This window comes from Sinohyriopsis cumingii, chromosome 10 (assembly GCF_028554795.1).
Source record: "Sinohyriopsis cumingii isolate HCF-2022 chromosome 10, ASM2855479v2, whole genome shotgun sequence".
Classification (NCBI taxonomy): domain Eukaryota; kingdom Metazoa; phylum Mollusca; class Bivalvia; order Unionida; family Unionidae; genus Sinohyriopsis; species Sinohyriopsis cumingii.
Window position 1 is genome coordinate 35,460,087 of NC_142970.1, and position 17,459 is coordinate 35,477,545.

The window sequence follows — 17,459 nt, forward strand, 5'->3', positions numbered from 1 at the left end:
TAGTTCCTTAAAAGTGGAGAGGATAATTCATTGTATTCAGCACATGTGAGCTGAATTATCATCTCTTCCTTTTCTGAGCGGTAAAAGTCTTCCAGAACTCCCTTTCACTTTAGGTAGCACTACACAGCCCTGACACATAGGTTTAAATCAACCTTGTCAGAGCCCATACAAGGATCCATACTGGAAAATGAGTCATCTTTGATCAAAAAATGTAAAGGTTTGCAAGAATGGTCTTTTTCTTCCGGCCTAAATCTTCCTTTGCATAATGTTGATATATGTCTGTGATCGTGGAATGGTTACCTTCGTAAGTGATGGGGGCTAACTTCTTCTCCTTAAAGATCCCAAATAAAGAATTTAACTATCTTTAGTATTATGGCTAATTAAAGGACAGCTGTTCATTTCTGCTCACCTCTAGAAAATACTTCTCCACTTTCCCCATGTGCTTTCAGAGTGGTAGGCCTTCTTACCTCAGCAAGTTATGTCCACACCAAGATACATTTCCTTCTGAGTACTAGTTTTATGAGGTGTGCAGTTTTAAAATCTCTTTCTTTGGATTGAACACTTGCATTCATGACTGTTTGAGCAGCTGTGGAGAAGGCAGCATTTATCATGGAAATCTTTACCGATAAGTTTTTAAAAAATCATAAATCCATAATTTTTTTCAATTGAAGTTGGGTTAGGTCAGATGGAATCTCTTTTCTTTGATATTTGGAAGTCTTGGAAATGAGAGGGACAAGGGATATAAAAAAAATCGTATGCCATAAGCCTGGCTTGGGACAAAGATGTCTGACTTTGTGTTTTTTTAGAACAGAGTATTTTTGATGTCACTGATGTAGAGATGGGTAAGAAAAAGCATGACACAACTTTGTCCACAGTTCTCATGATGGCATAGGGGCTGATATCCACACCAAAATGGAGTGCCCTTAACTGGTGTACAAACCATATTGATTCCAGGAAAAACTGTGACTGGAGGTCTAGACTGACTGCAACAGTGCCTTCTGGAACAGCATGCAAAACCAATCTCAATGTCTCCCTTCTGAATGTGGTGCCTGAATAAAGTGTATGAGGGAATTTTGTTCATTACAAGACAAAACTTCAGGTTTTAAGACTAATGAGTCCCAGGACCATAATGTCTTCTTCAACAAATGTGATTCAAGAATTTTATAAGAGGTTATCTGTGGCTTAGAAGGTAAAGGTAATATACCTGATATAATTTGCATCCAGATCAGAGATGGTGCTGGAATTATCATTGATATGTACTGGGAGCTATTCATTTCATATCTGAAGCCAGGGCTAAGTGTATATGGAAAATCAATTATTGTACCTGGTCCTGAGAGTTGAAGGTATAGACTGAGACTGTGCCAGAGCTAGATACGGTAGCCAAGTCCATTACCGACTATCCTGCATGTTGCCACTACCAGGATAATTCTGTGTTTCCACTGTTTCATGTATGTACTGGCCCAAGGCATTGTTATGATAATCTGAACCACCTGCAGCAACAGGGGGAGAAGCAGAGAATGTCAAGAGAGGAAGCCTTAGCAACACTACTGATGGAATCTACATCCTTGATCATACATTTTCCCCAAACTCAAGATCAACATGACATCAGGCTACACTTTGTCAATCAACATTGACAGACATTCTGTATGCAAGTATATTAAATGCTGCCATTAAGCATACTTTCAAAATGATAATCTGCAATCAACAAGCATGTACAGCCTTGGTAAATACTCAAGTGTTCTCAATGCTTTAACAACAATGTGTCTACATAGTGGCCCATCCAGCCAAGTTTGCAATAGCAGAGTTAAATAAAACAGTGGTTATTGTCCACTACCTCAGGTTAAATAATCAATAACTTCAAGTGGCAGCCAACAATGTGGAATTGCTTTGAGGAATAGAAATGTTTCACCTGTCTTTTGCAGTTGCATCATCTCACACTTGGATAACTTTAATGACACAGAGGCATTCTTTTATCTGTATTAAGCAGGTTAAATTGTGCTTGTGATGACATTATTATCTGACATTGTTACAAGTTCAATTACTAGTTTAAGAAAACTCTTTACTAGCTCTCCATAAATGGATCAATGGGTCTCATCCACCTATGCCCTCCAACAGCAGCATCTTATTGGAGAGAATCAAAGTAATAAATTACCAGTGTGAATGGGCCTTTTACACATGTATAAAAGTACTGGGAAATCTACAGAGCTGTGTCAACAAATTCATGCTGGTGCATGAATGATGACAGCATTTGATATGCACATGCAAAATAATTGCTTGTGAAGTGAAGCAAAATTTCTCAGATGGTTCCTTATGAACTTTTAACCTCAAGAACTTTAGACACTCTCATAAAGTCAAATATCATTTTACTAGTGAGCTGTCAACCATTTACATGAGCCATTGATTGAAATGGCCCAAACACACATCTTGGGTAGTTATTTGCCATGGAAAATGCTGAATGTTACCTTTATGCAAGTATGTGATATGTATGTCAATTGACAGTGGTGACATATGCCTCTAGAGCCCATACAGGCTGTTGAAAGTGTTAATACAGGCATCCACAATATTAAATTCATAAACACAACTCTTCCATCATTAAAGATATTAAAGGCATTGTAATGATCATGCCAAACTGTATTATTGTGGTTACCATTTCAGACTAACATGACCATGTGTTTGGCTTCAAAAATAAAATTATGCAAAACTCAAATATATGACTGACTGGAATCCCACACAAAACCAATAAGTGAGATCCATGAAGTTGTCCTCAACACTGCATAAATCCAAGGTTATAATAATCATTTGTGTAACCCATCATAGGGGTGCCACAAACACCAGGTGCAGTAGGCATACCAAGGGGATTATGAGGTCATGAAAGCAGGTTGGTCAATTTGACATGTGACATAGTGGATATGATCTGCATGGTTGGATCCATTTTTCTGAAACATCATAGATGGACCATCAGATCTGGTGTAATCATTGCCATATCTGTCTTGTCTGAAATCTGTCATGACAATGTCATCATTGTCAAGAATTGCTTCATTTCCCTTTCCATCCATGAGATATCATGGGCTGCTGACCAACGTTACTATGCCATTGTTGACAAATCCAGCCTTGATACAGGGGCATGACTGGTAACAGCATTGCCATCTTAAATACCAGTTTTCCCTCAATTTCTGTAACGGTCTCACAGGGAAGAAAATACCAAAACATTTTACGAACATGTATCTCTATAATTAATTCTAATATATTGGGTAAATGAATTTTCTCATGTTTCCAGATTCAAACGGGTCATTATATATTAATGTCAGGTCAATAATAATAATAATAATGAGGTCTTTGTATAGTGCCTAATCTTTAAGAAGCTCTAAGAACTTTACAACATTAGACAACACCTATAAGATAAAAAACATAATAATGTTATTACAAAAACAAACACCATGAAATCAGAAAAACATTAAAAAATAAAAAACATGCTGAGAATATTTAAGGTAGGAAACATTATTAGGTCTTTAAGTTTGTTCTTGCAGTCAAAATAAGTGAGTTTTGAGAGCCCTCTTGAATGTGATCACTGTGTCTTTGTGTCTAAGTTCAGTGGGCAATTCACTCCACATTGCTGGGCCCTGGTATGCAAAAGAATACTGTCCATATGACTTTGTTTTCATAGTGGGAATAATGAGTATACGATTGTCAGAAGAGGACCGTAAGTATCTTGCTCGTGTGTACACATGGGTGAGGTCAGACAGGTATGTTGGACTAGAGTCTGACAGTGAAACGTAGCACAGAGAACAGATTTTGTGTTTGTTTCTGGATCAAATGGATAGCCAGTGTAGGGTACAGAGCAGCAGGGGGGTGTGCTCTCATCATGGTACTCTAAGTATGATCCGAGCAGCTGTTTTGAACTTTTTGAAGTTCCTGGAGTAGATATTGAGATGAACCAGACAGAATTGAGTTACAATAGTCCAGTCTTGAAAGTACTAATGAACACACAAGTGTTTTAGTGGCATCAACTAAAAGATATTTGCGAATTGAGCTGATGCGTCTCAGCTCAAGATATGCAGCCTTGCATATGTTCATGACATGTTGGTGCAATGTAAGAGTACTGTCCAGAGTAACACCTAGGTTTCGTACTGATTGTGTGAATTTAATGTTGGTGTTGCTGATATTTATTGTTTGAGGTAAAGGATGTGAATGCAAAAGTCTTTGTGTTGTGATTAGAATGGCCTCAGTTTTATCATCATTCATCTGCAGCTTGTTACAAGTCATCAATGAGTTCACATCAGAAATGTACCTCTCTACACCTTGGATGGTAGCATCAACTTCAGTTGGGTGGCTAGATTTGTATATTTGTGTGTCATCAGTGTACAATTGGTGAGACACTGGATGATGATCTATGACACTTGAGAGTGACTGAGTGTACAGAATGAAGAGAACAGGTCCAAGAACAGACCCCTGTGGAACACCACAACATAGATCAACTGGGCTGGAGTGTATTCCATTTGCAGATACAATTTGTCTCCTGTTGACCAAGTAGGACTTGAACCACAGTAAGGCTGTATCATGAATGCCAAATACATGCTGGAGATGGTGAAGTAATATATCATGGTCTATTGTGTCAAATGCTGCAGACAAATCAAGGAGGGTGAGGACTGTAATCTTTCTGCTATCCAACACAGAGAGAATGTCATTAACTACTTTTAGAAGAGTAGTTTCAGTACTGTGGCAAGGGCGATATGCAGATTGTACATTGCTAAAAAGACTGTTTGAATTCAGATGAGATACAAGCTGGGATATAACAACCTTTTCTAAAATTTTTTATCTGAATGGGAAATTAGAAACTGGGTGGTAGTTCTTTAAATTGTTATGGTCTAGTGTTGGTTTCTATAGCAGATTCTTTACAATGGCAGTTTTGAAAAATGATGGGAATTCCCCAGATGACAGAGGGGTATTAATAACATCAGTTAGTGAAGGCAATACTGGATCTAAGCACTCAAGCAGCAGTGATGTTGGAATTGGATCAAGTTCACATGACTTTGGTGCACTCCTCATCATGATTGTACATACGAAATCCATACAGACAGGTTCAAATGCTGCTAATGGTTGCCACTCAAAATTCTGTATCCCAACTGTATGATGACGACGAGTCAATTGAAATTGTGGTGTCAAGCTTATCTCTAATGGTTTGTACTTTGTCACGGAAGAAATTTGCAAACATGTCCAGAAGGTCGACTGGAGAGAAGGTAGTTGGAAGTGGTGTTGATTTGTTCCTTGACATTAGCTTGTTAGTAATCTCGAAGAGCTCTTTGCAGCTGAACTTTCCATGATCTTACAAGTGTAGTGGGCTGATTTCGCTGCATGGACTATATTTGTGACAGTCTTCTTAGCAACTTCATAGATTTGCTTATAAAATAGTGAGTCTGATAGAAAGCCAGAGCCTCTCAGCTTTACGGCAGTCTCTTTTAGCAGTGCGAAGCTGGTCCCTAACACTACTATACCATGGTGAACACTTTTGAATTGATACTTTGCACTTGGTAGCTGGGGCATGTTTGTCAAGTACTGAACACAGACAGTTATTGAGTTGTTCTGCAGTAGGAGGTAAGCAAGTTGTTAGGTTAGCTTGGATGTTGTGCATTAGTTTGGTTCTATTTATCATACGGAGGTTTCTCTTAGTAGCAGATAAAGGTGGAGGGTTAGGGACTGATATGTCAAGATGGCATATAATGCAGAGGTGATCTGATGCAAGGTCATGGGATACCAGGGAGGTCCGTAGAATGTTATCATCAGGTCTATGAAGAATCCAGTCTAAAATGTGACCATGTTTATGGTTGGGTTGGTTAACTGACTGTTTGAGGTTGAAAACATTAATGGAATCTATGAGTTTTGATGTATTTGAGTTTCCGGGACAGTCAAAGTGAAAGTTGAAATCTACAAGAATAATCAGGTTGCCACCTAACAAATTTCCATAGTCCAGGAGATTTGGAAACTGCTCCAAAAAGAGAGTGTCAGCCAGCTTGTTTTTTCTACTAGGAGAAGGGCAGTATAGGCAGAAAAAAATGGAATAACCTTTGCTCCAGTGTGAGTGTGTAATAAACAGTTGTATTATTTATTAACGTTATTAATAGCTCTCTCTCATCCTGGGAATTCCCATCATTTTTCAAAACTGCCATTGTAAAGCCTCTGCTGAAGAAACCAACACTAGACCATAACAATTTAAAGAACTACCACCCAGTTTCTAATCTCCCATTCATATCAAAAATCTTAGAAAAGGTTGTACTATCCCAGCATGTATCTCATCTAAATTCAAACAGTCTTTTTAGCAATGTACAAACTGCATATCACCCTTGCCACAGTACTGAAACTACTCTTCTAAAAGTAGTTAATGACATTCTCTCTGCGTTGAATAGCGGAAAGATTACAGTCCTCACCCTCCTTGATTTGTCTGCAGCATTTGACACAATAGACCATGATATATTACTTCACCATCTCCAGCATGTATTTGGCATTCATGATACAGCCTTACTGTGGTTCAAGTCCTACTTGGTCAACAGGAGACAAATTGTATCTGCAAATGGAATACACTCCAGCCCAGTTGATCTATGTTGTGGTGTTCCACAGGGGTCTGTTCTTGGACCTGTTCTCTTCATTCTGTACACTCAGTCACTCTCAAGTGTCATAGATCATCATCCAGTGTCTCACCAATTGTACACTGATGACACACAAATATACAAATCTAGCCACCCAACTAAAGTTGATGCTACCATCCAAGGTGTAGAGAGGTGCATTTAAGATGTGAAATCATGGATGACTTGTAACAAGCTGCAGATAAATGATGATAAAACTGAGGCCATTCTGATCACAACACAAAGACTTTCTCATTCATATCCTTTACCTCAAACAATAAATATCAGCAACACCAACATTAAATTCACACAATCAGTACGAAACCTAGGTGTTACTCTGGACAGTACTCTTACATTGCACCAACATGTCATGAACATATGCAAGGCTGCATATCTTGAGCTGAGACGCATCAGCTCAATTCGCAAATATCTTTTAGTTGATGCCACTAAAACACTTGTGTGTTCATTAGTACTTTCAAGACTGGACTATTGTAACTCAATTTTATCTGGTTCATCTCAATATCTGCTCCAGAAACTTCAAAATGTTCAAAACACAGCTGCTCGGATCATACTTAGAGTACCATGATCAGAGCACACCTCCCCACTGCTCTGTACCCTACACTGGCTATCCATTCGATCCAGAATCAAACAAAAATTTGTTCTCTGTGCTGCGTTTCTCTGTCGGACTCTAGTCCAACATACCTATTCGACCTCACCCATGTGTACACACCAGCAAGATACTTACGCTCCTCTTCTGACAATCGTATACTCATTATTCCCACTATGAAAACAAAGTCATATGGACAGTGTTCTTTTGCATACCAGGGCCCAGCAACGTGGAATGAATTGCCCAATGAACTTAGACACAAAGACAACAGTGGTCACATTCAAGAGGGCTCTCAAAACTCACTGATTTCGACTGCAAGAACAAACTTAAAGACCTAATAATGTTTCCTACCTTAAATATTCTCAGCATGTTTTTTTAATGTTTTCTAATTTCATGGTGTTTGTTTTTGTAATCATATCATTATATGCTTTTTATCTTATAGGTGTTGTCTAATGTTGTAAAGCGCTTAGAGCTTCTAAAGATTAGGTGCTATACAAAGTCCTCATTATTATTATTAGTATTATTATTATTATTATCAAGATCATTATTATTAGTATTATTATTATTATTAGTATTATTATTATTATTAGCATTGTTATTATTATTAGTATCAAGATCTTCATGAAGAGATCCTGATCTTCAAGAGTACAATGAAGGTGTGTCAACTGAGGATTGTCATAAAAATGATAAACTGACATAACTGATAGCTGAAAACCAGGCTGAGTATTTGGACAGAGTCAAAACAAAGTATAACCCTGCAATGCAACACTTGTTGAAGTTTCACTTCCAAAATCTGAAATATAACCACAACTAACAGCAGCACATGTTATCATGCCAGTGATATGAACAATGTATGGTGCAATATTACATCCCATGTGTAAAATATCTTAGTCCTCAGAAATTTCTTCTGGTCAACTGAAACATGTTCCTAGTTTTATGTCAATCATATATTGTGGAGAGTCAGTGGAGATCGGGTTCATGTACACATACATGTATGTATATCTTATAATCTTTACCAGTCACCAACAAAAAATTCTCCATCGGATCTCATCATTGATTGATACAATTATGTACTTGCCAGTGGAAAGTTAGATAACATTCCAGAATGTACATTCATCTCCTGAAAACACAAGTTATTCATGGAAAGGCCACCAAACAGTTATGATCTAATATTAGGACAACTGTAATACATGTGCAATGATGCTAGTGCAATTTTGGTTTGCAGGATACACTGCATTATTTGATGTTCAGGAAGTCGCATACAATTCTGGTTTCATTGTTGTAATCACACTGAATTGTATTTAGAACAACACACTGCACTGCAACACTGATTTCACATAAAATGGGAAAGGCATCATAGTATTTTTAGTCTCACCAAAAAGGAATTCCATATATGCAGTATACTAACTGTTACAACTCTATGGTCTTAAAACTAAGTAACAGAAAAGAGTGGAAACCAACATGTTCAGTATAATTCAACAAATAATTTATTTCCCTGGAAGAGAGTATTGTGAATTAAATCCCAAACAGTCATAACAGTTTTATGACAAGTCCAAAAGTATAGAAGGTATCAAATGAATTCCAGTGGTGTTACCAAAAAAATCCAATACTGAATGTGCTCATGTGCTAGTAGCCTTGAATGTGTTAATGTGCCAGCAGTTTTGATGTATCACAATGATATAATCCAGGATGTCCTTGAATTGATTCACAATAATTCAGAAATAGTGATTTAGTTCTAAGTTAACGAGTACTTTGACATTCAACCAAATAATTCAAAAATTAAATAAACAAATCCCTTAACACAACTAAAAGCTGCTTCCACTAGATAGATTTCAAGGTATGAATAATACTGATGTTAACAACCCTACAGTAAAAACCTAAGACACAATAAGAGGACCAGGATAAGTGTCAAAAGTTATTTTCTAAAACATTTTCAGCTGTTAACAATGTCAGGATTTTTACTTATTCTTTTGATAATCAACCTGGTAAATATCCGGTAAACCATGAATTTCCGAGAAGAAAGCCAATGTCCTGAACTCAAATACAAGTAAACATGTTTACCTGCAAGCTATCTTAAAATATATTCTACAATCATAGCCAAAACTTTGCTGTGTAATATGCTGTTGACAACATGACTTACAATCAACAATAATGAACAAAAGTCGAATATACAACACAAATATACAAAACATAACAATAAAAAATAATAATTTGCCTAAATGTGGCTTTTACGTGAACGAACATTGTAGTAGATATTCCAAATACTAAGCATTGTTATTCCAAACAAATAATAACATTTACAAAGTTTAATGCTAGCATATTTTCCCACGAAAAATCATTCACGCTAGCATTAGAATTTTAATTTCCAACCTCATGTTAATTAAACTCGCGTGTGACGATCGGGGTGAAAAGAGCAAAAGTATGGGGTATAAAAGGTGTTGACATATATTAGCCACAAAAATCCCAGACCCAGTAAGATACTACTAGCCGTGGTAGGTTTTATGGCACCCATCTCTGGATTTATTGTATTTGCTTTGCAAGTCAACATACTAAACAAACAAATGCGACACCAAAATCCCAACCATGACAGATGTAAATTTCATACCTTAACCGGAAGAAACTATATAGTGGTGATATTTCTTGTGATTTTATCAGTAGCCTAGCTAGGAAAACATAGACGAATGTGCATGATAATGCCAAAAAGATTAGGTTTCATATTTCGGAGATATCCTCCTAGCCTTGTCCATGAAGGAACGTACATCAGAAAGCAATTCCTATCTACAACGTGTATCCCCGTGGTTTGATTAAATTGTACATGTTCCTGATGGCATAAACACATGGCAAATTTTACATATTGTTCTGCAACAAGCGGTAAGTTCAATGTTCTTTTTCAATAAATGTGGACTGCTTCATAAGTACTTGTTCTACTGGTTCTTAATTTGTCATAGTCTCCCCTACAGTGTCTTTACTGTTTCCAAAAATAAATCTAAACAAATTAATGAAAGCAATATACACATAAACCACAAAAGCCCCATCTCACAAACACACAAGACGTCCATGCATGTTACTACATTCTTCCTGTGGATAAGATGTGACAGAAGTTTATATCAACTAAGGAGCTTCATTACATTTACCAACTTGAATGAATATCAAAGTCACGTACAGCAATAACATAGCATGTGCTATAAATACAGATAAAGTTAAAAACTAATAATTACGACCAATAGCGACAACAAAACGAACGACGTACATCGACATAATGCAAGAAAGATACGCGAGCTATGCTAGAAAATGTTTTCTGTAGCTTTATCGGAAGAAATATATAATAGCGTTGATTATTTGAGAGTATAACAATTTTTAAATGCGCCTTATTCATATCAACGTTTTTGAAGGCTACTCTCTATAAATTGCTATTCATGTCATAAACGATGTGATTTTCATGAAAAAGATTACTTTGTTCATCACCTTTTCCATGAACCTATCATCAAGCAACAACCAAAAAATGACATTTTTTACTTTCAGTCACAAAGCGTTTTAACGATGTTAGAAAGGTGTGACGCTTCAATGCTATTTTAGCACGGATAATTAAAAACATTTACTTCTGACTGAAAATGTTTTTTATTGACACAAAACCAAACATTATAAAACTTAACAAGATATTTGTTTGTGAAAAAAGAATTTTGGATGTGAAAGATGGACTGTCTATCACAGTTACAAATAAATACTGCATTTTAAACGAAAGCGCTATTACGCTACATGCTTTTATTAAAAGATAACAAATTCACCTTTCCTTGTATTACAGTGAATATACTATAGACAATAATGAGGGTGGGGGATTGTCCACATTAACCTTCACTTGACGTCATCCGTAGCTGTTATCGCTAATTCAGAAATAGACATCATTAGAGAGTATGCATTTCTGAAATGTGTCGCATTTAAGGGGTTGGTCCACGGCCACGATTTTGAAATATAATTTTGATACCGTTCTTTATCCAGAAAAGCAATTAATTTTACAGTTAAACATTAATTTATATAATTAAATCAGTTATCAATTTACTATTATTTTGGGATTTTTTCTTCTTTTTATCTTCTTACTATTCTTGGTCCTATAGTTGAATTTGGTCATAAATAAAATAGAGGAGTTACAAATGGAATGAATTGAAAGTAGAAAGAGCCAGCATTAATTACTGAAATGATCCAACACGGTGACACTATTCACGACGACCATATAATCAGGGCCGACGGGGTTGAGGGTGGGGGCAACCGGGGTTATATCTTTTTAATGTTATAAGAGAAATTTTTTCTTTGAACAAGAACTAGGAAAATCCCGGGTGTTTTTCTTACCCCAAGGCCCGTGATCGCTCTCTACGGCCCTGAATAAAATCAATACAAAAGTTTGAAAATGAACAAGAAATAAATTAGGATTTACAACCTTTAATGCCATTAAAATAAGAAGCCATACATTATTAGTAATCAACGCAATTAAAGAAAGAGTTTATAACTTTGGTAAATATGCGGTTTAGGAATTTCGGAAGATAAAACATGGCGATGTTCAAGGAATTAGGGATATGACGATATGAAGTGTTCAGCTTATACGGTACAAGCTAAACAATTAAAATAAAAGCTGTGAATAACAATAGATTTCACTTATAGGACGCTAAAAGCAACCGTCATACAAAACTTAAAGACTTCTTAATGCGAAGTGTGTGTGTGTGTGTGTGTGTGTGTGTGTGTGTGTGTGTGTGTGTGATATGGATTTTTATTGTAGCTTTAACAGTTTTTCAGTCATAGCGCTTCGATATCTCAGTGTGGCAGTTTGTAGTGATGTCTAACACTGGGTCATCATGTCGCAGACATGTAGCAACATATCCCATCCATTCACATTATCCGGACACCAGACCGACCAGTCCTAACACTAACTTCTTAATGCTGAGCACCTAAAGTCCTTGGTATGACTTGGCCGGGGTTCGTACCCGCGACATTCCGCATCCGAGGCGGCCGCTTTAACAACTAGGCCACCGGAGCAGTCTTTACCATAAAGTAATTATAACAGTACCTACCTAAGATATTCATTTCACAACTAAGTGCATAATAAGAACTCTTTTGGATTATTTTTTTAATTAAAAAAATGGTTTTCCTGGATAAATTAACTGCTAGTGCAATAAAAAATAGTGAAACAAAATACTCTAACATCAGCACTCACTAACTGGCCCCATCCTTTCTCTATGTCCTGTACAAGTATAACTATAACTTCGTGCATTTAAACATGAATTATTATTGCTTTAATTCAACTTATGAGTCGACCGCACCTGTGGCCTAAATGGACGAGGGAGGTTGAAGATTCGAACCCCAGCTGATTCCAACCAAAGACTAGTATCTGCCTCGCTTGGCGCTCAGCATTAAGAGGTTGGTGTTAGGACTGGTCGGCCTGGTGTCACGATAATGTCGCTGGGTGGGGCATCATGATACATGTTTGCGACATGATGCCTCAGTGCTAGACACTAGAAATCACTTTTGTTACGTGTTTAGACTCGAATAAACAGCACAAGAAAAAGTGAAAACAACAAGCTCTGAAAACTTTAACAAATTATTTATTTCCCTAGAAAAATAATGTAAAAATGAAAAAATAAGAACTTACGGTTTTAAGAATGAAATCCAAAAACAAACCAAGAATAATCTACGAATATAACTTTATAAGTCCTAATACTGAAATGTTCTAATGAAATCAAGTTCGAGTCGCGACGAAGAATCCAAGATGGAAGGCGAAGACGTATGCTGTATCCTGTGTTGTGGTCTACAGTTCCTTGTAGAAACACAAAAAGTAATCCGGTGTTTGTAATCCGAATAAAAATTTTAAGAAATGTCTTTGTTCAAGAATTCTGTATGAGCACTCAAAATATTTCCAGAGAAACGAACTAATCTTTGTGAATCCAAATAATCTGAATAAACATAAAATGTATTCCAAAAATGACACAACAAAAGACACACCTTTACGTCTCAGTGTTTAGAAGCCCAACTGAGATTATTTCTCTAAAATAAGGGTTTAAAACTTGAATTTTACGCAAAACTGATGCCGGGTAAGGGTCACGTGATCATGTTTACATATATATAAAAAAATCACGTAGCCCCTGTATGTCCTTGATAAGAACCAATCATTTTACTCCGAGAATAAAAGTTGTTTACTTCACTAAAACTATTTACAAGTCGAGGGTCACGTATCCAACACTTCCTCAATCTCAACATTATTATTAACACAATAAAATAAAAAAAAAACATTACAAATAACTTGCTCACGTGGTTGTCACTAATTTTGAATTAAGGTCGGGAACCAGGTCAGCCTTATGTTTACAAAAATGAACAGTCAATGTCAAACTATTTTCTGGAAAAAGTATGAGTTCTAGCAAACAGAACTACATTATTTTGACATATAATGAAATCAAAAATAAAAAGATTTTAAAACTTACATACAATTAATCAGATACAAATTAAATCAAATATACATAACACTATAAACTGCCAAACTGAAGATATAGTAGCGATATGACTACAATTGTTAAAGCTACTTTAAAAAATCCAGAAACACACAAACTCAACTTCAGAGTCCGCAGTTTGGCCATGTGATTTTAAAGTTAATTTTGGTTCCCAAAGAAACAACATCGTTTTTGGTGATTATGGACGTAATTTCAGTAATATCACATTGCTGGTTCAATTGTTATACCTTGTCTTAATACTCATTTTTACCTGTTCTCTGGCGACAAAATGAATTATCCGCATTCACACGTATTTCATAAAAAGAATAATCGGAGTCAAATGTAACAAGCTTAGTAACTAAACTGATAACAAAAGAACATTTGCTTGACAATGTCAAAGTATGTACTGTACCAAATAAATTACAACAGAAGCAACTAAAAATCTATCCAATTTATCTCCAACAGAATATATTTAAATGATTATGCTTTGTCATCCCGTCCATTTGGTAATATTAAACTCATCAGATGACCGAATCAGCAATCACAAGTGTATCTGTTAGAGCTGTTGGCAGAAGAATACAGCAGCGTTTGTTTGGTTCACTTGGTCCAATGTAAAGGTTGTTGTTGTTGTGGGGTATAACACCAGTTTTCAATACAAGATAGGCAATACATAGCGGCCAGTATTATTTGGTGGAGGAAGAACCTTGGAAAACCCCAGAAAGAACCACTGACCCACGAGAAGCTACTGGCAAGCTTTCTCATACCCACATAGGCCGAACCCGCAACTCGAACCCACGCAGACAGAGGTGAGATGTCAGTGATCCGTAATGGTGAGCGCTTTAGACCACTGTACAGCTGAGGTTTCTTAGTGTCATACATGACTGTACAGTATCAGTATGGCACTACAAGACCCTTGTTGTACAGTTTCTATACAGTTATGTATTACACTAAGAAACCCTTGCTGTACAAATACAATACAGGCATGTATGACACCAAGAAACCCCTGCTGTACAGATATTATACAGTCATGTATAACACCAAGAAACCCCTGCTGTACACATACTGTACAGGCATGTATGCCACTAAGAAACCCCTGATGTACAGATACTATACAGTCATGTATGACACTAACAAACCCCTGCTGTGCAGATACTAATACAGTCATGTATGATGCTAAGAAACCCCTGCTGTACACATACTATACTGACATGTATAACACTAACAAACCCCTGCTGTACACATACTATACAGGCATGTATGATGTTAAGAAACCATTGCTGTACAGATACTACACTGACATGTATAACACTAAGAAATCCCTGCTGTACAGATACTATACAGGCATGTATGCCACTAAGAAACCCCTGCTGTACAGATACTATACTGACATGTATAACGTTAAGAAACCCCTGCTGTACAGATACTATACAGTCATGTATGATGCTAAGAAACCCCTGCAGCTGAGATACTATACAGGCATGCATGATGCCAAGAAACCCCTGCTGTACATGTATGATGCCAAGAAACCCCTGCTGAACATGTATGATGCTAAGAAACCCCTGCTGTACAGATACTAATACAGGCATGTATGATGCTAAGAAACCCCTGCTGTACACATACTATACAGGCATTATGATGCCAAGAAGCCCCTGCTCTACATGTATGATGCTAAGAAACCCCTGCTGTACAGATACTAATACAGGCATGTATGATGCTAAGAAACCCCTGCTGTACACATACTATACAGGCATTATGATGCCAAGAAACCCCTGCTGTACAAATACATTACAGGCATGTATGACGTCAAGAAACCCCTGCTGTACACATACTATACAGGCATGTATGGTGCTAAGAAACCCCTGCTATACAGATACTATACAGTCATGTATGACGCCAAGAAAACCCGGCTGTACAAATACTATACAGGCATGTATGATGCCAAGAAACCCCATCTGTACAAGTATGGCACTTAGAAACCCATGTTGTACACATACATTACAGGCATGTATGATGCCAAGAAACCCCTGCTGTACACATGCTATACAGGCATGTATGGTGCTAAGAAACCCCTGCTGTACAGATACTATACAGTCATGTATGACGCCAAGAAAACCTGGCTGTACAAATACTATACAGGCATGTATGACACCAAGAAACCCCATCTGTACAAGTATGGCACTAAGAAACCCCTGCTGCAGATATTATACAGGCATTGATGACGCCAAGAAACCCCTGCTGTACATGTATGACGCTAAGAAACCCTGCTGTACAGATACTAATACAGGCATGTATGATGCTAAGAAACCCCTGCTCTACATGTATGACGCCAAGAAATCCCTGCTCTACATGTATGATGCCAAGAAACCCCTGCTCTACATGTATGACGCTAAGAAACCCCTGCTGTACAGATATTATACAAGCATGTATGATGCCAAGAAACTCCTGCTGTACACATACTATACAGGCATTATGACACTAAGAAACCCCTGCTGTACAGATACTATACAATCATGTATGATACTAAAAACAATGTACAGATACAATACAGGCATGTAAGGCACTAAGATAATCCCTGCTGTACAGATACAATACAGGCATGTAAGGCACTAAGATAATCCCTGCTGTACAGATACTATACAGGCATGTAAGGCACTAAGATAATCCCTGCTGTACATATACTTTTACAGGCATGAATGGCAATAAAAGACCCCTGTTTTGTACTGATACTATACAGTCATGTATGTTATTAAGAAACCCACCCTGTAAAGATACTACACAGGCATGTATGATGCCAAGAAACCCCTGCTGTACAGATACTATATATTGTAGGTATGTATGACACTATGAAACCCCTGCTGTACAGATAGTATACTAGTAGCATGCAATACAGTTTTAAAATCATGGGTTATGTATGTGTTATCAAGTACCTTGCTCTGATTACGGACTTCTTCTGTTGTGGGTTTGGCTTCCTCCTCTTCCTGTGCCAGTCTGTCATCTACACAAAAATAGAAATCTTTAGTTTACATATCTATTCATTTATATCATTTCAACATCTATCCCCTATTGCAATGATCACCAGTTAATTTTCCAATTCTTTTTTTGATGAGGGATTCCACACAAAGTGTTTTTTGGTTAGAGGCATGAGGAAGGAATAATGCTGAAATATCCCCAATTGATTTAATTTTGATTCAAAGACATTTACATCAACAGAGTCAACAAGAACAGGACTTTACTGTATTTACTGAATTATAACATTCTAGGACAATATCACTCACCTGGCAGATATCTCCCTAAATGCCAAAAGGCAATCAAGTTGTTTAAGATATCTTGGTCAGCAGGAGGCTTTCTCATGAAATTTCTTCCAATGCTATTGATAACATATGTAATAAAAAAAATCTCAAGCTTTATCTTGGTTTTGTATCATCATCTATTTGTTGGCACATCAGCATCATTTGTTCAATAAAGCCTTATGCCAAGATGTTCTCTTTCATGGCACATTCCATTAAATTTTATCTAATTCTGCTGAGCTTCTTAAAAAAGGTTTTATTTCTATCTTTAGTTTGATGGCCATAGTTGATGGTAGATAATCTGTCTAAAACTGAAATCCATTTATGCCAGGGTACTATCCGTAAAACTTGGTCAACTATTGTTGTGCAATTTAATTTTAGAAGAACCCATTTAGTGTCTTTGTTTTCATACTAACAATGGTCATATGTCACACTAACAATGGTCATATCTCATACTACCAATGGCCATATTTCATAC

At 36.9% G+C, this 17,459-nt stretch overlaps 1 protein-coding gene across 2 annotated transcripts in view; it reads right to left on the minus strand.

Annotated features, from left to right (window-relative positions):
* LOC149789868 (solute carrier family 15 member 1-like) overlaps window positions 1-17,459 on the minus strand; it is a 233,610-nt gene that overhangs the window by 167,004 nt on the left and 49,147 nt on the right. For both annotated transcript variants that reach the window (XM_089971874.1, XM_089971873.1), the window contains exon 2: window positions 16,622-16,689. In XM_089971874.1, coding sequence (XP_089828000.1) covers window positions 16,622-16,689 — 68 coding nt within the window. The remainder of the gene's footprint in view (window positions 1-16,621; window positions 16,690-17,459) is intronic.